We start from the raw sequence: 23,459 nt of genomic DNA, 5'->3' as shown, positions 1-23,459 counted from the left end.
AGTGTGTCACCACATGACCCCAAGGAGTGACAGTTCTAGTCACTGGTGGGGAAGGATGCCTCCAAATTAAGACCAATATGTAAATGACCCTCAGCACCATTTTTAAGTCTCCCAGAGATTCTTATTTCTCTTTTTTTCTTTACCCTTCTGACTTTAAATATAGCACTCCAGGTGGCAGGCAGTGGTACACATGGTAGAGTGGAGACAATACAGTGCACAAGGGCCTGAGTTCAAGTCCCCAGCTTATACCTGCAGAGGGGAAGTTTCCCGAGTGGTGATGCAGAGCTGCGGGTGTGTGTGTGTGTTTCACTCTCCCTCTTTCTCTCTCCTTCCTTCTCACTTTCTCTCTAAAAATAAATAAACAAATAAATTAATAATTTTTAAATAAATATAGTACTCTAGCTGTGTACCTTATACACTCTTTTATGTGGTATTTTGTTTTAAGGGTGTTTTATTTCTCTCTAAATTTATTTTGGTTGTATTTTTCATAAAGTATCATTTATAAGTCATGTATAAAGTTTCCTTTTTCTTCTACCTTTGTTTGTGGAACTTAATGATTGTGCTTTCAGATAAAATGACACATGTTGAAATAGTATCTGAGACTTTTCCTTCTTCTTAGACAATGGGAACAAGCAACAACAAAGGTTTTCTAGTGTGTTCTAACCAAAATTATACCAGTGCAAACAATCCCAAAATAGCTGTAGTTTTGTTTGTTTTATTAGTGATCCCAGGCTGCAAACAGATGCAAATGTCCTTGCCTGTATTTTTCTCTATAGGAATAATTTAATCTCACTCAGGGCAGGATCTCTGTTATTCCCTTTTCTGAGTAGTCTGACCTTTGGAATTATTTCTGCAAAAAAAAAATTTTGTTTCTATGATACACGATGTCAATATTATCCAAGGCCATCTGGCACAGACAGCACAAGTTTCATTATTTCTCTGTCAATAGCATTTGGAACTTACGAAACAATTCCTTGGTAGATCCCTTCAGCATTACTGGAATTTTAATCAAACTTGTATGAATAAAGCAACTGGATCTCTGAATTGACTCAGGAATTAAAAAAATGGAGGCTTTCATGGCTTTGCAAGGTAGAATAAAAAGTTGTGGGGGAACCAGTGTCTTAAAAGAAATCTTCAGTGTTTCAAGTACAGACATATGTGAAACTTTTTGGCAGAGCCAGAGGGAAGGAATCAAACAGAGTCAATTTCAGAATTATTGTCAAGCTGTGAGATTGAGTTTTGCCTAAGGGAAGAGTTGAAAAGCCCAAAGGCATGACAATAAGATTGAAAAGGGATTCCAGTTGTCCTTTATCACTAGAAAATACTTGATTAGGGAGTATAGAAACATAGCACAAACAATATTAGGAATTGACTGAACAGAAAACTTTTCCCAACCTTTATATTGCCACAGAAGTGGAACTTAAAGGTGCTTGGGGTGGTAAAACCGAGATGTGAGTAAGATGAGTAAGCACAACTCCACAAGGGCTCATACGCACTCCACAGGCTCCGTGTTCATGGGTTTATTGCAGCTGCTCCTAGAGCCACAGTGGGAGCATAATCACAGACAACACTGCAGAAACTGAGACAGTCAAATTAAAATCTGTGCCATGATAAAAAGTAGCCCTCCCATTTTTTGTTTGTTTCTGTTTTTTTTTTTTAATCTAGCCCATTCACCTATTGTTTGTTCTTCTCACATAGCTATAACCTGAGCAGAAAAAGAAGAACCCTATAAGTGATTTCACATACTAGTCTGGGTTGTATATCACACACCATAGGGGTGTATTAATCTTTGCACTTTCCTACAGCAAAGAATGTAGGCAACACTTGTATTTCCAGAGTGATTTCACAGAATTGATATTATAAGATCAACATCTGAAATGATCTCATCTGTGAAATGGCCCCAAAGGAAAGCAGATCAGTAAGCAACTGTTTTTAGCAAGTGGATACATCCTTCACTAATGGATTAAAATTGTCAGAACGTTTTTTTATGTTTACTTATTTCTTTTTTTAGTTTGCAATGTTTCTGAGACAATACCATAAATGGTGATTTTAGTAGAATGTTGACTTTATCTTTATTAAAACAAGTAAAATGTATTATTTTGATTTACAATATATTATTGGCTAGATGGAATTATTATAAATGTGCTACTTTTTTTTTTACATTTAGTAAGGCAAAACAAAATTCTAGGTCTCTCTAATCCAGGTAAGATAATTTCTCCAGGTGACGCTCCTATCTCCTTTATACTTCAGCTTTTAATTGCTAATTCTAAGAGCCAACCATCTCCCATCTCCAGTGGCCAGACATGCGAGAAAAATGATGAGGGAGACATAACTATAAGACTAGAGTGAAAATTTTTGTCTCTGTCTTTGTAACCTTGAAGCATCTCACTGAAATTTTGTTTTGTCTAAAAATTGGTGATAACATTAGCATTCTACTTTATATAATAGTTAAATGGATAAGAAGGGCAGGTTTATGCAGTATGTTGGCCAGAACTTGAAAGTGTCATGTTGGGGGTCAGGTGGCAGTGCAGTGGGTTAAGCGCACATGGCGCGAAGCACAAGGACAGGCATAAGCATCCCAGTTTGGGGCCAGCTCCCCACCTGTGGGGGGGGTGGCTTTACAAGCAGTGAAGCAGATCTTCAGGTGTCTATCTTTCTCTCCTCCTCTCTGTCTTCCCCTCCTCTCGATTTCTCCCTGTCCTATCCAACAACAATATCAATAACAACAATAATAATAACCACAACAACAGCGATAAAAAAAAGGGGGTGAAACAGCCTCCAAGAGCAGTGGATTTGTGATGCAGGCACTGAGCCCCAGAAATAACCCTGAAGGCAAAAAGAAAAAGTGTCATGTTGAGTGGGGACAAGCCAGAAAGAGAAAGAGCAATACCAAATTATCTCAATTATAGATGAAATTCAAGAAAAAAGGACATTAAGGGAAAGCATAAGGTGAAACTTAGACTGGGTTTGATGTACCAAAGCAAAGGATTCAGAGGGAGGAGGGAAAAGGATGAAGTGAGGGGATACTGGAGTGCTCATGTACGATGGAGGAGGAAGTGATTCCTCAGTTAAGGGAGTGATTAATTCCTAGTCACCTCTCAAGAGGAGATGAGAAGTTGTGCCTATGTGTTAGACTATAATGAAAACCAGTAACTGACCCATTTTCATTTCAGAGGAACTAATTCATAAAGTTAACTCTAATCATCCTTTCCTCTATCTTTTTCTCCCCCTTATTTGTTTTGCTACCTCTTATATATTCCAGGATGAAGGAAAATGTTCACCTCTAGAGGCAATAAAACTAGAAGGTGCTGAAGTTGGTGTTGATAACAGCCTGGGAAAACCATTTGTGTTTAACTGTGTACCTCAGTCTGGAAATAGAACTTTTTGCTTATGTGCAACTTCAAGTCAAGATATGAAAAGGTAAATCATTAAATTTTGATCTTATTACTGTTTACTTTTATTATTTTTTACCACCACACTACTCACCTTTGGCTTATGGTGGTATGGGGATTGAATCTGGGACCTCAGATACTCAGGCATGAAAGTCTGTTTGCATAGCCATTATCTCACTATTTTCACTTAGGCTAAGGGATACTTCTTCATCAATAGTATGTAGACTCTTAGAATTGAAAGTAGGAAAGGAAGCAGAAAATCTGTAGCATAAGACAATAAATTATTTTTATGTATAAAAAGTTTGATATTTCATCATTCCTTAATCCCCATTTTTCTTTTTTTATTATCTTTACTTATAGGATAGAGACAGCCAGAAATTTAAAGGGAAGGGGGTGATAGAGAGGAAGGGAGACACCTGCAGGCCTTTTTCACCACTCACAAAGCTTTCCCCCTGCAGATGGGAATGGGGGCTCAAACCCAGGTCCTTGAGCATTGTAAAAACGTGTGCTCAATCAGGTTCATCATCACCCGGCCCCAATGAATCAAATGAAAACATTCGTGTATAATCTTCTAAATCAGAATCAGGAATGGTTGGACATGGTCACAAAAAATGTACTGGAACAAAAATGTTTAATGTCAATGCCATAGCTCTTTTTAAGAGAATTTGAAATCTTCTCCAATTTAAAAGAAAGTTTTTCATCTGACATCTCTTGGACAAACTATATACTAGCCCTATTTGTGGAAAATCATGTATTTAAATGCATGTTGCTTTAAAAGATAAGCAAAGAAACTTTGTACACTTTATGGAAAAACTAATGAATACAGCTACCACAGTGTTTGAAGGTCTCACAGACTTACAAGATGATCAAACATCAATCCTTATCTTCAGAGAGAGGCTAAACTAAGATGATGAGGCAAAGCAACAATTGAGAAGCACTATAGGAAAAACAGAAGCATAAGAACTGAGGATCAAGAGAGGTTTCTAAATATGGGGATGGGGAGGAGTTTAAGAGTGTGGTATAATGTTGATGTGTATGCAAAAGAAATGGAACGAAGAATGAGATGAAGACATTAAGTTTTGAAGATAAATGCAAGCAAGATCATTGATCAAAAGTTACAAGATTTAAAGGAAGATGTTAAAAGATTGGAAAAAACAGGGTGGGTGGTGTGGATAAGCTGGTGTCTGGTTAAGGATAGCTGAATAAGAAAATTTAGTCTTCCGGAAGTTGAAAAATAAGAACAGAAGGGAAAACAAAAAGCACAGCTTGAACTGGGTTTGGTGTATTGCCGCAAAGTAAAAGACTCTAGGGTTGAGGAGGTGGTTCAAGTCCTGGAACAGGATGGCAGAGGAGCACCTACATGGAGGGTTAGATTGTGATGTGAAAAACTGAGAAATGTTACACATATACAAACTACTGTATTTTACTGTCACCTGTATGCCAGTAACCCTCCAATAAAGTAAAAAAAAAAAAAAAAAAAAAAAAGGAAACTTAGGTAACACACAAATAGTTGAAAAATAGATGGCTACTATGTCTAAGGATCTTGGGAAGAGATTCAACACCATCCTTGTTTACCATTCTATCTGTATTTTAGTGGTAATGTGAATAAACAAATGTACATGACTTAATAAATAGTGAGTGCATCTTCTCCTAGACATTAATACAACTGTACTTTAAGTATGCTTGATGAGTATATGATTCTGCCACCTCGCAATACTAATATATAGAGTCTGTTGCCCTATAGTCATGAACTTAGGACAGTGAAATATATCTGAGCTGCAATACTGTTTCTGTCTGAATGATGCAATAAGCAGCCAGCCCCTCTGAATAAAATGTATCTAATCCCCATCACCGAGGCCAGCAACTCTCATCTGTCTGTCTTTCAGGTGGCTTGAGGCAATGGAAAAAGCGGCCCATCCTGTCCACCAGGTGAGATGCCCTTCACATTTAGCTCTTCCTTCATTCTGTTTTTCCCCTCAGAGCAGAAAAGAATAATTAAGTTAAAGGTCATCTAGTCCACCCTGGAATTGCTCAGGTGTGCTTTAGCAGCTGGGGAAGAGGATTTGCTATCACCAGGACTTCTTACTCAGTTTCTATGCAGGAGCTTGCATTCCTGCTGCTGCCTTCCCCCACACACACACCCCTGAATGTTTTGTAGAACATTCCTCTCTTCCTCTCAGTAGGAATTGGTGTACTGTGACACACTCCGGTGGAATTTCAGTTGCGCACGGTGAGGGTCACATTTCCCCATGAGTTTAAGCCACTGTTAGAATTTTCTTTTTCATTTCTGATGCATAATGCCTAAGCAATATTTGGGCCTAGGCTGTTGGCTAAGTTTTATATTAGAAAACAAGGGTCTAAAGATGCAGTGTTTGGGGTCTATCTCCATCACAGGAAATCACCTTTCACTTTTCCTACCTGTTCACAACCATTAGCCTTGAAGCAATATAATTTTAAATTTAGAGAATTTCATAACGTCAACAGATGAGATGCATCATCAACTTCAGCCCTGAAGAGATAGTGTTATTACCTGTCAAAGGGAAATATTGCTTTAATACCCAATTGTTTTATTTTTATAACACCTCATTAGATTATAGATTTCCTTCAAATACACTCATTTCCTCATAACATAGTACACAAGCTAAGGGTATTTACTATCAATTCTTTCCATATTTTGGCTCATGTACACTTGGAAAAATTTGAATCATATGAACTTAAATGTATTGCCCCATGTCTGAAACTGTCCTTTCAGAAGCAATCATCTTATGACAAACAGCAGAATTTGTAATTCAGTTTACCTGGAACATGTGCTCAAGTAATCTCATCCATCTCTCTGCATCATTATAATAAGCCACATTTTTTTCTTTTTTAATTATTTATTTATTTATTTATAAAATGGAAACACAAACAAGACCATAGGATAAGAGGAGTACAATTCCCACCAATAGAACTTCATATCCCTCCCTTAATAGCTTTCCTATTCTTTAACCCTCTGGGCCCAGGGTCATTATGGGGTGCAGAAGGTGGAATGTCTGGCTTCTATAATTGCTCCCCTGCTGAACATGGGCATTGGCAGGTAGATCCATACTCCCAGCCTGTCTCTCTCTTTCCCCAGTGGAGCAGGGCTCTGGGGACGCATAGCTCCAGGACGCATTGGAGGGGTTTGTCTGCCCAGGGAAGTCAGGTTGGCATCATGTTAGCATCTGGAACCTAGTGGCTGCAAAAAGAGTTAACATATAAAGCCAAACAAATTGTTGACTAATCATGAACCTAAAGGTTGGAATATTGCAGATGAAGATTTGGGGTCTCCATTTTGGAAATAGCTAGTAGGCCTATTTTGGGTATATTCCAAAGGGCCCATGACTTTATTAGTTTTTTGCCTGAGCCTCATGTCTGATTCGCAGGTGGACCCAAGTTATTATATAAGGAGATGATGTCTTGGCTGGAATGCCACAATGTTTTTAAAATGAATTTAGCCCACTAATGTACTCAAGAATGTCTGTGGCAAAGTGAAATAGGAACATCCAAACCCCCAGCAAATTCCCACTTCACAGAAAGTCTACTTTCTAAAAAAGAAATTGCACTACCTTGATAAAAACTAAAGAGCAGAACAATTTTAATGGCCAAAACCTGGAAGCAATCTAGGTGTCCATCAATGGATGGATGATGAAGAAAGTTGTGGTATGCATAACAATGGAATACTACACAGCTATTAAGAATAATGGATTCACCTTCTTCACCTCATCTGGGATGGAGCTTGAAGGAATCATGTTAGGTGAAATAAATCAGAAAGAGATGGATGCATATGGGGTGATCTCATTCATGGACAGAAGTTGAGATGTAGGAACAGAAAGGGGAAACACAAAGTAGAACTTGGGCTTGGTTTGGTGTAGCATATCAAAATAAAGGACTTGGGGGTGGAGGAACAGAGGGCTTTCAGGCCCTGATGCTTGATAGTAGAAGAGCACCTAGGCTGGGGGTAAGTAGTTTGCAGAAAAACTAAGAAATTTCATGCATGATCCAACAACTCTATCTACTGTAAACCACTAATCTTCCCAATCAATATAAAGTATGAAACTATTTTTAAAAAACCCTAAAGAGACAAAATTGAAATCATATAAAGAGATACTAGCCAGGAACCATCCAAGTGTTCTTTTAAAGAAACAAAATATCTTACTTCCTAATGTAAGTCTTAATTCCCAGGAAAATCTACTTATCAAGCTTGTGGGCAAAAGGTTACCCTCCAGGTCAAGGAGAATTCATTTATTGCCAGGCTTCTATGTCATTGATTATGGAAGCTTAAACTCCAGTATCATCTGGAACATTTAATTTGTTCCTTTTTATGAATGAGATCTCTAGATAAAGTAAAGGAAGAAGCAGGGGTTGCGGTTACTAGAAGAGATAGAAGACAATAGGACTAGAAGGATAATTTCAATGGCAAGTGAAATAACAGATGAGTATCATCATTCACAGATAGAGCCATTAGACTTAGTTTTTGCTAAATCTCCCATTTCTGTTTCTTTTCCACTTTTACAGATATTCTTTGGTTTTCTCATAGTAAGGTAGACATTAGAGAGGAGGAATGTCCACAAGATGAACATAAAAAGGGAGGTTCTTCCTGCCCTCTATGGTCAGTGAGAAAATACAAGTTGTTTGGCTAGACATCACTTGTGTTTAGATTGTTTGACCAGTAGAATCATTTAAAGCTGCAACTTCTCTACAGCCAAACTACTTTGGTGCTCTTTGGAGTCACCACTGGTACAGAATGGCCACTCAGACAATCCTTTTCTATTTTGTGCCACATCTGCAGAACCATGTCTGGGAAGATGTTACTCTGCACAACAGTAATCTCCCACCCTTGGCTATCAAGAACCCAGAGTGCCTGGGTCTTCTGCACCAACTGGACAGAAACAAGGAAACATGGGTTCAACACTACTGTATTCTGAAAGATGGCTGCCTATACTTCTATGCTAGCATTCGCTCCACACAGGCCTCAGGTATGGGTTCAGCTTGTACTTGAAATAATAGCAGTGATAATGATAATTATTACTATTACAGCTCAATGCTAAAGCAAATGTTTCTTCATTTTATAGAGCCTTGACTATATACCCAATGCTCTGTAACGTACCTCAGTTAGTTCCTTAATACTGCAAAGAAGTACAATTCCTGTTCCCATTTAACAGATGAGAAAAATAGCTAGAAAGTCAAATTAACTTGAGAAAGTTACATGTGATAAATAATAAGATTGTAATCAGAAGATAGTCTAAATAACTTTGAAGTCTGTAACCTTAATACCAATCTCAAAGTGCAAAAACTAAACTTTATTCTTTTGGTCACTGGGGACATTCAGAGTCAATACCCTAATAGTTTTCTTAGCTGATGACTCCAGTCGTACCTTACAGTATTCCTAACATTGTGTAAATTAAGTGAGAATATTGCAAAGTGATTAGACTCTGTCTATAAAACTCTCTCTATGAAAACTTCCCTCTACATAAAATGTATTGATACAGTCCCATGTCTGTATGTAAGATACAGACAAATTGTATAGACATTTCATTATATTTGTTTATTATGCCTATTGGTTTAACTATACATATGGAAAGTTATATGTAAATGAGTGTATAGGCACTATAAATTAATAGTAAATATTGTGCCCATTTCTATAAGAAAGATTATCTAAACTTTTTGACAAAAGAGGTTATTGATATTTTACTTGCAGTTGGATTTATTTCAAAATAAATAGTTCTTACAAAATTACCAATGATAGAATACTGAGATCTTAGAAATTTCATTTTTAGCATTAATCCTCAAGCACAACTTAGCCAGACATGCCAAGTGATGAGAAGGTATCTGCTGACCATTTCAACCTTTTTTGAAAAGTCTAAAGCAAGCACCACACTCTGACCCATTTTGTTAATCCCTCAAGATAAGTAATACAAGGATTCCCTTCCACTTGATCAGCCATCCATTTTGAGGGTATTGAAACATGTCCCAGAATATTATCCAACTATCAAGTGAATCAGCATCTCTAAACACTTACAGAACCAGCTGTTCCTTATTCATCTTCAAATTCATAATTTTAAGCACCTGACAGCAGCAGAGAAGGAGGCAAACATAACAAACTGCCAAAGCAGTCATTGACTGGAACTTTCATTATAAACTGTCACTACAAATATCTGAAGCATTTTAATTACCAAATCGATGAAGCTCATTTTCAAAAGACCATTTCTATAAATAGATATGCTTAAGATTGAATTTTTAGTTTACTCCAAACTCTGAAATATTAACAATGTACATCCAAATCCCTGGGGCCCAGAGACTGCAGATTTTAAGAGTTTTAAAAGCAGTGGTGAGACGCCAAATAAAAAAATAACTTGCTTAGATAGTGTGCTGCTTTGCCATGCATGAGACCCAGCTTAGAATCTAGCCTGCACTGCATCAGAAAAAGCTTCTGTGCTGTGATATCTTTCCCTCCTCTGTCTTGCTTCTCTATCTCTATTTCTCTGTTTCTTTCTGAAAAATGTCAGCATTAAGTGAAGACTCAGTGACAAAAAAAATAAAATAAAATAAAATAAAATAGTAATTTCCTTATTTTGAAAAACCATCCCTGACTATCCCTGAAAATGTCTAGTTAAGTGGTTAAGAAAATGGCAGTCATGGGAGTCAGGAGGTAGAGTAGCGGGTTAAGCGCAGGTGGCACAAAGTGCAAGGACCAGCATATGGATCCTGGTTTGAGCCCCCAACTCCCCACATGCAAGGGAGTCACTTCACAGTCGGTGAAGCAGGTCTGCAGGTGTATTTCTCTCCCCCTCTCTGTCTTCCCCTCCTCTCTCCATTTCTCTCTGTCCTAATCAACAACAAAGCCATCAATAACAACAATAATAACTACAACTACAATTAAAAAACAAGGGCAAAAGGGAAAATAAATAAATATTTAAAAAAAAAGAAAATAGCAGTCATTAAGCTTTCTGATAACTACCACAGAGAAGTTATCATTTGTAAGTATAACTTCTGAACTTCTCTCTATGCTTAAGTGTTTTTACTGATCATTTGTTCTTATAATAACTTATTAGTGATTTAATAATTATTTGACAAGATTGTGGTATAAACGGGGTACAATTCCATACAGTTCCCACCACCAGAGTTCCATATCCCCTCCCCTTTATTGGAAGTTAACTTATTCTTTATATTCTCCTCTGGGAGTATGGACCAGAGGTCTTTATAAGAAGCAGAAGGTGGAAGGCTTCTATAATTGCTTCTCCACTGGACATGGCCATTGATAGGTCATTCATACTGTTTCTATCTTTCCCTAGTTGGGTGAGGCTCTGGGAAGGTGTGGTTCCAGGATACATTGGTGAAGTTGTCTGTCCAGGGAAGTCAGGTTGACAATTATGTAAGACTAAAGGGGGGAAAAAAAGGTTACTACTCCATCTACAAGATTAGAAACTGATGTCTCTAAAATTTAATCATTTATCCAAGTTATTCTGGCTAATAATGAAGACAAAACTTAACCCTCTATAATCTTAGCTATGTCGACAAAAAATAGTAAGTAGGAAAAATGAAAGGCTTGTTTATCTTTAGTTCTTAGCGTTTCACAATGTCATTTTCACTGATATTGCTGTCTCCAGTACACTTTAAGGTCTTACATTTTGTTCCCAAAAGCATCTTTCAATATTTCTCTTTAACTCCTTATATTAAAGTACCCTGAACTCTACCCAAACATACTTATGTTCTTTTTCCTCTACACATCTCAAAAGTGAGTTTAACTACCCACCCTTCCCCTGCAGATATCCTAGAGAAGCTTCTTCAGGGTTAATCAGTTTCCTCAATATTAAAATGGCTATGCCTAGGCTCTTCTGTAGTCCTTTACCATTACCTAGATTTTGAATTTTTTTAATTAAGGTTTACATCCCCTTTTTTGAGTCCTTCTCCCCTGCCTTCCCCCATGCATTTTGACTTGGATCATGACCTGAAGCTCACAGTCAATGTTCTGGTACAATGAAACCCAATATGGAAATGAGGAGATACCCAGACTCTCTTGGGAAATTCTCAGTAAGTGTGTCCCCCTCTAGTCCGATAAGAATTGCTGCCCTGGGAGTCATGCTTTTTTTTACAGGGGACTGCTGGGCCATAGTGTTCAGGTGAGTTACTTGGTAGAAATTCTCACATATTATTAAATGACTGGGAACAGCATTTTGTTTTTGTTGTTGCTGCTCATTATCTAAATCTGATCTTTGCAAAACATCCACTGTGACTCCCTCATTATAAGGGAGGAATTAACATTTAAACAAGTTAACTAGCAAGTCAATAGTCACTCAGTTACTAAGTGACAAAGACAAAATGTGTGCAAATGTGATCTGAATCCTATGCCCAAACCCTTAGCCACAGGCTTTATGCAGTACTACTTGAAAGAAATCTGTCTTTTGAAAGCACTTAGTAATATAGTGCCTCTACATTCTGACATCAACATACTGACTATAATAGCCAAATATCACCCAACCTGATAATTTATCACAAAACCATCAGTTGTGATGACAGCAGAGGAAATGATTGTGAATAGCTAAACCCATAATGTATCCTAGACACTATAGACATTAAAATACTGTTAATTTAATCATTTTGCATGCACAGAATATGAATAATTACTATGTAAATGATTACACCAAGTCTAAGTACTAATTTTCAACTTTTCTAGGTGATGTTCAGTGAATGATTTTTGTACTGATATAATCAATATTTTTTCTCTTTATTTGTATTGCCCATGTTTTATTTAACTCTTGCACATAGCACACAGGTCTTGTTCCTGATCTGTAGCTCAGTAAAAATTAAAACCTTAAAGTGGGCCTTGGTTAGCATTTATAACAGTATCAAACTTCAGGTGTTTTTGTTGTTGTTGTTGGTTTGTTTATTTTTTTTCCTCTAAAGTTATCACCAGGACTTCGTGCCATTACTATGAATCCACTGCTCCTGGTAGCCATTTTGCCACATTTCATTGGGTAGAACAGAAAGGGCAACAGGAGATGGAAAGGGAAAGAGAAAGACAGACCCCTGCAGGTGGGAAGCTGTGGGTCCCTGCACCTAGTATTATGTGCACTTAACTGAGTGTGCCACCTCCAGACCCTTTCAAACATCAGATTTTGGTCCCATTATTGAGTGATGTAGTCAATACAGTAAGTAATAAAATGTGGACTATTTTACACATAACAGAATTTTACTAAATTAAAAATATTGTGGTGTGTCATAAAGTTTCTCATGACATTTGGTTGTATGGAAGCATGTAGAATCTGTATTTATCATTAGCTCATAGACTGAAAGAGTTGAAAAGTGTCATTGTTCAAAACATTGTCTCTTCACTTTACACTTTCTTAGAAACAAAACATTGAAAGAAATTTCTTTCCCTTTAATTACCTTTGTAATATGGAAACCACAGCTACCACATTAGTAGTTTTGCTATTGAGATACCAGTCTGTGGTCATCACTTCATCTAAGCATATGGTATCCTGCTTGTAACATTTTAAGACTTACAACTTTATTATTCTTTTTATTCCATAGATTTATGCACTTTTTAGTAACCAGGGAGAGTGTATGTGTGATATTTCTTATATGTGAAGGCATCTATAGTATCTGGAGCATGATTTACTCCTTAGAATAACAGTAACATAAGATACTGAAAGAATGCTGAGAACAGCAAAGAGAAGACGAAATGGATAGAAGTGAAATCAGGGCAAATAGAAAGACATGAAATGCAGCACATCCCTGATTTCCTCTAAAAGTCATATTAAACATTAGTGTCACATTAATTTCAGCTAGATAAATGTGCCTATAAAGAATATTGTGGGAGTTGAAGACATAGCCCCAGTAATTTCCCTGAAGTCTTTCCTTATTGTCAAGGAGAGTGTTCATACTCTAACAATATCTATTACTAGATTACCTAAGCCTGCAAATATTTAAAAACCATTATAAAAGTGCTCTGGTAGTCTTTTAGTCAAGGGTCTCTTCATAGGTCTAATGCCTCTTGCCACTCACTATTCACTTGATGATTTTTTCCCTTTTATCTCTTTCCAGCAAAAAGCTGGAAGTAACAAATGTGACTGTTAAATTATTATTCTTTAATAAATCATGGTCTGTGTGTACTTCTTAGGAATATATATATGTATATATATATAACACACACATATATATATATATATATATATCACATTACTACAGCAAATGGAACACCTAATGCTTGCACAATTCTTGTTAGAAATCTTGTCTGAATATTGTGCCTGCTTGCTATTTACTGCTGCTAGCTAATAACAGATAGAGACCCACCCAATTACGTCATCTCAAATGAGGTAATGGGGTTATAATGGGATCTCTTTACTACTCATCATTTCTACCCTGTAGCCAGTAGAGAAGGCATGAGAAAAAGACTGTCTGAAGCAGACACCTTTTAGGAAAAACTATCTCTGGATTTTTAAAAAGGACAGAGATGAGGGAAGGCAATCTTATTTGTAAGATACATGTGAAAAGGAAATCTCATAAGCAGGAAGAAGTCAAAACCCATTGCTGTAACATTAATATATATATATATGTACATATATATGTATATATATATATTAATATTTGAACCAGAGATTTAAGGCAGCAAAAAAACATAATACATTCCACTTCTGACCTCTCAAAATCAATACAAAATCTATACTTAAATATTCACAACAGTGTTATTCATAATAGCCAGAAAACTGAAAAAAAAATTCAAATGTATCCCAACTAATGAGTGGATAAATAAAATGCAATCTTTTCATACAGTGAAATGTTATTCAGCAATAAGAAGGGATAAATTACTGATAGATATGGCAACATAAATGAACTTTGAAAATATGCTAGATGTGAAAAAGCTACTCGCCGAGAAATATTGTGTAATTCCACTTAACATGTAGTATTGGGGGGAAGCAAATCTATAGCAAAAGAAACTAGGTTGGGATTGCCTAGTATTAAGATTGAGCATCAGATGAGAAGTTACTGTTAACAGGTCTGGACTATATATTTTAAGTGATTAAAATGTTCTAAAATTAGATTATGGTGAAGGTTGCCCAGCTTCATAAGTAAATTAAAAAATCATTGACTTTGTGCTTTAAATGACCGACTTTTTTTTTAATTTATTTATTCCCTTTTGTTGCCCTTGTTGTTTTATTGTTGTAGTTATTATTAATGTCATTGTTGTTGGATAGGGCAGAGAGAAATGTAGAGAGGAGGGGACGACAGAGAAGGGGAGAGAAAGCTAGACACCTGCAGACCTACTTCACTGCCTGTGAAGGGACTCCCCTGCAAGTGGGGAGCTGGGGGCTAGAACCGGGATCCTTACGCTGGTGCTTGTGCTTTGCGCCATGTGCGCTTAACCTGCTGCACTACCGCCCAACTCCCTAAATGACTGACTTTTATAAATAAAGTATTTCTCAATAAAGTTGTTTTAAATATATGCCTAGCTCAAAGAAAGAAATTTCTCTCTGATTTTGATATTCACCACATTACTGGAACCTACTGTAGGAGGAAAAGTAAAAGCACAAAAATCTAAGCACTTTTAACATTAGTTCATTCCTAAAAGTTATTTCTCAAGTTACTAGCCCCAACCCAGACGTTTTTTTTAACACCTGTGGGAATATCACACATTAGAAAAGACAGAAACACCAACTGTTGGAGAAGCTATTAGGGGATAGGGACTCTCCTATATTGTTGGTGAGAATGTAAAATAGCCCCTATAGAAAACAGTCTGGAGATTCATGAGAACTCTAGGAAGTGGATTTACCTTATGACCCAGCAATTCCTCCCCTAGGGAGTTACCCAGGGAAAACAAAAGCACTTTTCTGGTAAGAGCTATGCATCCTGTATTCATAGCAGCACAGTTTGTAATAGCCCAAACTTGGAAGCAACCCAAATTCCCAAAGACAGATCAATGATTAAGAAAGCTGTGGTCCAATGGCGTACTATGCAGCTGATAGAAATAGTGAGCATCTATTTTGCAATTTTTTGGTCAGAACTTAGAGGCATCCTGTTGAGTGAGACAAAACCAGGAAGAGAAAGACCAATAATGGATGAGATCACCTATAGATATAATTTAAGAATAAAAGACCTTAAGGGAAAACTGGGTGAAAAATGGATGGGGTGTGTCATATTGCAGTAAAGCAAAGAATTATAAGGAATGAGGGGAAGGAACATGATGAAGGGAGATTGGGTCCTGTTGTGTTGTGTGCCCTAGATAATAATCAAGGGGGGGAAGAGAAGCTGTATCTACGTTTTAAAAAAATATTGTAAGCTATTAACCCCTCAATTAAAAAAAACTTAAAACTATAAAAGATACTCATACTGCTTTTCAAAAGTTAGTATGGCTTATTTGAATAAGCATAATCACTTCTAGTTACAGCCATTTTGTCCCAAAGGAACAATATTGCCTTTTTTATTACAAAATAATATTCCATGAAGTGTAGATCCCAAATACCAGACAGTTACACTCATGTGGAATCTACAGTACTGACACACATGAACCAGAAAGAAAGAAAGAAAGAGAGAGAGAGAGAGAGAGAGAAAGAAAGAAAGAAAGAAAGAAAGAAAGAAAGAAAGAAAGAAAGAAAGAAAGAAAGATAATCATGTGGTTTGGATTTTGCTTTTATTGATGTGGTGAATGACACTGACTGACTTAAGTATGTTGAACCAGCCTTGCATTCCTGGGATAAATCCCACTTAGTCATGATAAACAATCTTTTTGATATACTGCTGTATCCGGTTGGCCAGGATCTTGTTTAATATTTTGGCATCTATGTTCACCAGAGATACTGGTCTGTAGTTTTCCTTTTTTGTTGTGTCCCTATCTGCTTTTGGTATCAGGATGTTGTGGCTTCATAGAAGGTGGAAGGGAGTGTTCCTGTTCCTTCGATCTTGTGGAAGAGCTTTAGAAATATAGGTATTAACTGTTTCCTGAAGGTCTTATAGAATTTGTTTGTAAAGCCATCTGGTCCAGGACTTTTGTTGTTGGGAAGACTCTTAATAACTATTTCAATTTCTTTGTCTGTGATTGGTGCATTTAGGTTTTGTAGTTAATTTTTTTATTATCTTTATTTATTTATTGGATAGAGAAAGTCAGAAATCAAGAGGAACGGGGAGACAGAGAGGAAAGAGACAGAAAGACACCTGCTACCCTGCTTCACCACTCACAAAGCTTTCCCCCTGTACGTGGGGACCAGGGGCTCGAACCTGGGTCCTTGCACATTGCAAGTGTGCCACCACTTGGCCCGGTTTTGTAGTTTTTCTTGGTTCAGTTTTGAAAGGGCATATGTGTCCTGGAGCTCCAATTCTCCAGAACCCCGCCCCACTAGGGAAAGAGAGAGGCAGGCTGGGAATATGGATCAACCAGTCAATGCCCATGTTCAGCAGGGAAGCAATTACAGAAGCCAGACCTTCCACCTACTGCATCCCACAATGATCTTGGGTCCTTAACACCCAGAGGGATAAAGAATAGGAAAGCTATCAGGGGAGGGGATGGGATACAGAGATCTGGTGGTAGGAATTGTGTGGAGTTGTACCCCTTATCCTATGGTTTTTGTCAGTGTCCTCTTTTTATAAATAAATAAAAATAATAAAAAATAAAAACCAACAAAAGGAAGAAAGAAAGGAAGGAAGGAAGGAAGGAAGGAAGGAAGGAAGGAAGGAAGGAAGGAAGGAAGGAAGGAAGGAATCCTCCCAGCAGTAGTCCAGCGGTAGTGCAACTGGTTAAGCGCACATGGCACAAAGCTCAAGGATCCATGTAAAGATCCGGGTTCAAGCCCCTGGCTCCCCACCTGCAGGGGAGCTGCTTCACAGGTGGTAAAGCAGGTCTGCAAGTGTCTATCTTTCTCTCCCCCTCTCTGTCTTCCCCTCCTCTCTCCATTTCTCTCTGTCCTAACAATGACATCAATAACAATAATAACTATAACAACAATAAAAAGGGCAACAAAAGGGGAAATAAATAAATATAAAAGAAAAGAAGGAAAGCTGGCTGGCTGGACGGATGGATGAATGGATGGATAGATAGATGTATGGAAGGAAAGAAGGAGAGAAAGAAAGATAATAGAGTAGCAAACTGTTTCTAAGACTGAGAACTATGGTGGATGTCTTCATTAAATAGTGAGGTAGGGATATAGAACTTTGGTGGTGGGTTAAGTGTGGAACCATACACTGTAATCTTACAAACGTGTAACCAACAATTAATCACAAATAAAAAGTAAGGGAAAAAATATCAGTATGACTGCCTGCCAATGTATGTTGGGACCAAGTATAAACAAAAGAAACAACAAATGTCAACCCTATCCCAAAGCACAAGTGCTTCCCACAATCTCTTATCAGAACATAGGCATAGAAAAGTTATCTGGTAGAAGCAGGGGTAGATAGCATAGTGGTTGTGCAAAGAGATTCTCATGCCTGAGGCTCCAAAGTCCCAGGTTCAATTCCCTGCACCACCATAAGCCAGAGCTGAGCAGTCCTCTGGTAAAAAAAAAAAAAAAAAGAAAAGAAAAGAAAAGAAAAGAAAAGTTATCTGGTAGAGTAGTGAAAATCCAAGGAGGATTTTTGTATTTTCTTTGTTAAAGACAGTGCACTAAAATATTGTGTATGGGTTGAGAACGAACGTTAGTGGTTGAAGAAGGTTCAAATATCCTATCATTACTGTTAATGCTGTTACTTAGAATCAAGACATGAGCTAGAGGTCACTCAGAGCAGTTAAGATATCATAAAATACACACAAGGGATTTGATTTTTCAGTGCTTTTCTAGACTGATATCCTCTCCCCAATTCCCAAGTAATGGAAACAAAATCCAGGCCAAGTGAGATATAATATGGACTCAAAGGACCACAGGGAAGAAATTAGCTTTTAAAGACAGTCATTTGTTCCTATTTTAATTTAACTTGGCTCCTTCATACTACATTGGGGATTCATATTTTAAATACATTTTGCATATACTCAAAGACAAATGAGAGTCGATTTTGGTTGTAGAAACCATTGGCAATTTTCATTGTTTTTCAGGAAGGAGGCCTTAAAGGTTCTTCCTATGCAAATATTATTTGTCTCCTAATATGATATTGCAGGTGTCATTTTTTGACTCAAAAAAAAAAAAAAATATATATATATATATATATATATCCTCCAGGTATAAAAGGTAGCTTAGGCTCACAGCAACTCAAAACCAAATACTGAACAGGTAGCAAAAAATTAAGGAAAAATTTTATTTTAAAGCCGGAAATCCAAGATTTAATACTAGTTTTCTCGTGAATCATTACTGATGATGTTAAATCACAAATTCTTCAGGAATGATGGCCATTTCATCTGTAAAATGGAAAAAAAAAAACGGACTAGATGTTTCAACAGATACAGAAACTTTTGAAACCTTTTTAGATTCTTTTTCTCCATCTTACCATTTCCCTATTCACCTCACCTTTTTTTTTCTTTCATTCCCTACAGGTGGCCTGTATCTGCAAGGATACAGGGTGAGTGAGCAGATGCTTAGCTTCAAACAGTCAGTAATTGAACTTAAGCCTTCATCTGAAGAGTTGAAGACTTTCTATTTCTGTGCAGAAGATAAGACAGAAAACCAACGGTAAGTAGAAAGGTTTGCATACTTATTTCTTAGTCCTGACAAGAGTCTTCTGAGGAAGCCTTCGTTTTATTTTCTAATCTCAACTCCATATTTTCAATTAAATTCCTCTCTTCCTTTATATTGTTTTCATAGTTAATATCTCTGAAATTTTTTTTCATTGTATGAATTACATCTCTTTTAGAAGTTTTTATTTGCTTGGTTTGTTTTATCTGTGTCAAACAGAAAAAGATTCCACAACTGAAAAATAAAGTTAACAGAGATACATTCATTAAACAGAAGAAGTGTGCTCTAATATATACAGCAACTTCCTATTTAGTCCCCCCTGGCTGAACTGCAATCCTTTAAAAAAATCTCAGAACCCTTTTTTTTACTCCTATCTCAAATACTTGAGGTGACTACTTCTCATTTAACCTTAGTGTTTAGGTTTTAAAATATAATAATAATAATAGAAAAACTTACAGTAATTTAACAGAACAAGAGACATTGTAATTTTTCCACTTGTAACAATTAGATATACTGATTTAAATCAAAGATATACTAATTTAAATCAAATTATAATCCCAAAAGCAAAATACTATGGTATTCACCAAATGACCATTTGAGGAAGGGAGAAGGAAAGTTTCTAGGGCCTTTCCTGAAATGCAAACTTCGACCATTTCCCATGTTGGAGGATAGGTTTTTTTAGGAGGCTAATGAATATAAAATTGTTAAATATTTTACCAATATCTTTCTGCTTGTGATGGAATATATATGTGGCAGATTAATGTGGTTCACTTGGAGGTGAGACTCCAGTTGGAATTTAATAAAAAGGGCCAGAAAAATAAAATTAACTATCAGATAAAATGTATTGGCTTCTCTAAGGAAGGTTGAGCAGTTGAATTTCACTGGCAAATACAAGAGTAAGTATTATTAATAGAAAACACTACTGAATAGCTAGCGAACTATTTCCAAGTATGAGCAGAACCTCACAGAGTTGGGCTCATGGAACTGTGGTTATACACAGTAACCTACTCCCCCCAAAATAGTTGCGTTTAGGACATGACACAAATAATTCAGCCCTCATAGAGAATCACGGAGTATATTAATGTTTCTGAAACACTTCTTCTTCTTCTAGCGTTTGCCCTTCTTCCGTAGCCAGTCAACAGCATCAGGTTGAGCCTGATGTAAAGTTTCGAGACCTCCTTTGAATCTGGAGAGGTGGCAGTCGTTGACTATGTGGGTCATAGTCTGTCTGTAGCCGCAGGGGCAGTTCGGGTCATCTCTGGCTCCCCAGCGATGGAACACAGCGGCGCACCGGCCATGGCCTGTTCGATAGCGATTGAGGAGGGCCCAGTTATAACGTGCTAGGTCAAAGCCGGGTTGACGCTTGCAGGGGTCTGTGATGAGGTGTTTGTTTTTTACCTCAGCTGACTGCCAGCTCTGTTTCCAAGAGACTGGAACAGAGAAGTTCAGTGTCGGCATAGGGGACCAGATTGGGTGACGAGACGTCAAGCGTTGAACAGGGTGGGTGAAGATATCCGCGTATATTGGCAGGTCGGGTCGAGCGTAGACGTGGGAAATGAACTTAGATGATGCTGCATCCCGACAAATATCTGGCAGGGCGATGTTGCTAAGAACTGGCAGCCATGGAACCGGGGTAGAATGGATGGTTCCAGAAATTATCCTCATGGAGGAATATAATTTGGGATCGACCAAGTGGACATGGGGGCTACGGAACCATACTGGGGCACAGTATTCTGCAGTGGAATAGCATAATGCCAGAGAGGATGATCGCAGTGTGGAAGCGCTCGCGCCCCATGAGGAGCTGGCCAGTCTTGCAATGATGTTATTCCTCGCGCCCACCTTTGCTGCAGTTTTTATGAGATGTTCGTGAAATGACAGGGTGCGATCGAGAGTAACGCCAAGATAGACTGGCTGGGCTTCATGCCGGATTCTCATATCGCCAAGCTGCACATTAAGCTCACGCGAGGCCGAGGCATGGTGTAGATGGAAAACAGATGACACCGTTTTTGCAGTGCTAGGGATTAGTCGCCATTTTTTATAGTAATCAGATATCAGAGACATGTCTTTCGTGAGTGTTTCCGTAGCCCCCATGTCCACTTGGTCGAGGATGTCGAACTTGGATGCCTGAGTTGCACAGCAGATGTCATCGGCGTAGATGAACTTCCTTGAAGAAGTTTCTGGGAGGTCATTGATGTAAATATTAAATATATGTAAATAATAAATATATTAAACACTAATGAATATAAACACAGAATCATGGTTAGTGCTCCATAACTTCCACATTAAAAAAAAAAAGCCCAAACACCTTTAACTATCTTTAGAATAAAAATTATATGGGCATATGCCAATATGCTATCACCCAAGAGATATGACAAAGAAGAAAAACAAGTAACAGCAAACCTTATTCATATGCAGGATTTAAAAAACAAAACAAAGGGAAAAAGCCTGTAGATCTGAGTTACTACAGGGAATGTGGGGAGAGAGTGAGAGAGGAGAAGCAGATTGAGGCCCAGTGCCTTGCTGTGAAAGGAGAATGGCACTTTGGAAGCGCTGGCAAGTTGTACTAATACATATTTTGAAAGATGTGAAATGGTACCCTTGAGACAACACTAACTGTACCCTGAGGCTCCAGAATCCCAGGCTAAATCCCACACACTACTGTGCTATTTAAAAAATTATGGTGCTAATGATTTTTTGTTGTTGTTGTTATTGCCAGTTTTACCACTCCAGACTGACTTTTTCATCTATAAAGACAGAAACAGAGACAAAGGGAGTGAGGAGAAAGTACAGCATTGAACCTTCCTCCAACATAGTGGAGGCCTGGCTTGAAGTTGACTCCTTAGCAGGTTTTCTTTAAAAATAAATAAACAAACAAACAAACAAACATCACCCAGGGAGTTGGGTGGTAGCACAGCAGGTTAAGCGCACTTGGCACAAAGCACAAGGACAGGCGTAAGGATCCTGGTTCAAGCCCCCGGCTCCCCACCTGCAGGGGAGTCGCTTCACAGGCGGTGAAGCAGGTCTGCAGGTGTCTATCTTTCTCTCCTCCTTTCTGTCTTCCTTTCCCTCCTCTCTCCATTTCTCTCTGTCCTATCTAACAATGACGATATCAATAGCAACAATAATAACTACAACAACAATAAAAAAATAACCCAAAGAAATGAAAGGAAAAGAGTAGAGAATAGATAAAAATCAACTGGAAAATTTGCTACGGTTTTGTGAATATAGTAGAAATAATGGCAATATTTGACTATGTTTGATCAAATAAATGTTAATTTTAAATGTGAACTATGAGTAATAATTTTTAAGGCCAAATAGCTCTGTGATCCCGTTATTTACATGAACATCGTTTTACCTCATTGCTACCAATGTCTGTTTTACATTTGTATTATATCATGTCCTTTTGATCCAAAACCTGAGAGTCATGATTTGCCATACTAATTATAAATTAAACAACTAAGACCAAAAAAAGGAAAATAAAATATTTTTTAACATTTCACCTCCTCATAACCCAATATTTTTTTAAAGATCTTTTCTGAACTGTTTTTTCTACAGATGGATTACAGCTCTGAAGGTATCCATTAAGAAATGGCTCCCTTTGCATCAGGCTATTCAAGATTTCATGAGCCGACCTATAGAGGAGACCAGAATGTGAAAGAAACTTTCCTAAGTCTTAAGAGAGAAGATCCACAGAATCATCAACAGATAGATGTGAGAAAAATAACAAAGGTTATGATTATGTAGATTTTCAAATTACTATTCCTCCAATGTAAAAAGTCTGTATTGTAAGATTATATATACTTTAATCAAGGCACCAAAATTTAATATGATGGACAAAACAATGTATGTCAACATTATAAATGCCTTCACATATTTTCCTCTCAGTCTGATATATTAGCATCAAAATAGTAAATCCTATCCCCTGCTTTTGCGAAGCTTAAATACAATAAAAGCCAATTTGTTTTATTTTCTCCTTTATAGTCTTTGCTAAATGATCCACTTTGTGCTTCAGCTGTATGTTTTCTAGATAATCTGCAGGATTGTGTGGGAACTGATGTTTAAGAAAACTAAAGATATGGATATGAAGCGGTTTAAATGATAAATAAATTATTTAGCTAAATAGGTCCTCTCTGTTGTGTCATCTTACTATCAACTGACCCAATTAGCCCCCCAGGACTTTCCAGATGAAAACTAAAACTTATTGCTGTTTTAAGAATAAAGAAAGAATTTAACTAACCTTACGAAAGAAAAACTCAAAGGTACAGGTCTTTTTATCACCTAAATTATCGCCCAGTTATCTGTCATAATGAAAGAGTATTGGACAGAATAAATAACAATAATCTGCTTCTTATCCCCAAAGCCAAATTAAGAGAAATAAATAAATGTAAGCATTTACTTCATGCTCAGTAGAACAATCCCTATATATATAAAGTATGTTTTTATTTTTTTTAATTAT

At 37.3% G+C, this 23,459-nt stretch overlaps 1 protein-coding gene across 1 annotated transcript in view; it reads left to right on the top strand.

The window, feature by feature from the left end:
- PDZPH1 (uncharacterized) overlaps window positions 1-22,949 on the top strand; it is a 128,396-nt gene extending 105,447 nt beyond the window's left edge. Inside the window, exons 8-12 of the mRNA XM_007526815.3 lie at window positions 3,263-3,420; window positions 5,279-5,321; window positions 8,203-8,389; window positions 18,865-19,000; window positions 22,559-22,949. Coding sequence (XP_007526877.2) covers window positions 3,263-3,420; window positions 5,279-5,321; window positions 8,203-8,389; window positions 18,865-19,000; window positions 22,559-22,658 — 624 coding nt within the window. The 3' untranslated portion in view covers window positions 22,659-22,949. The remainder of the gene's footprint in view (window positions 1-3,262; window positions 3,421-5,278; window positions 5,322-8,202; window positions 8,390-18,864; window positions 19,001-22,558) is intronic.
- The last annotated feature ends 510 nt before the right edge of the window (window positions 22,950-23,459 follow it).

This window comes from Erinaceus europaeus, chromosome 11, assembly GCF_950295315.1.
Source record: "Erinaceus europaeus chromosome 11, mEriEur2.1, whole genome shotgun sequence".
NCBI classification, from domain to species: Eukaryota; Metazoa; Chordata; class Mammalia; order Eulipotyphla; family Erinaceidae; genus Erinaceus; species Erinaceus europaeus.
Note: the sequence above shows the minus strand (reverse complement) of the source record. Positions and strands in the feature narration are given on the sequence as shown.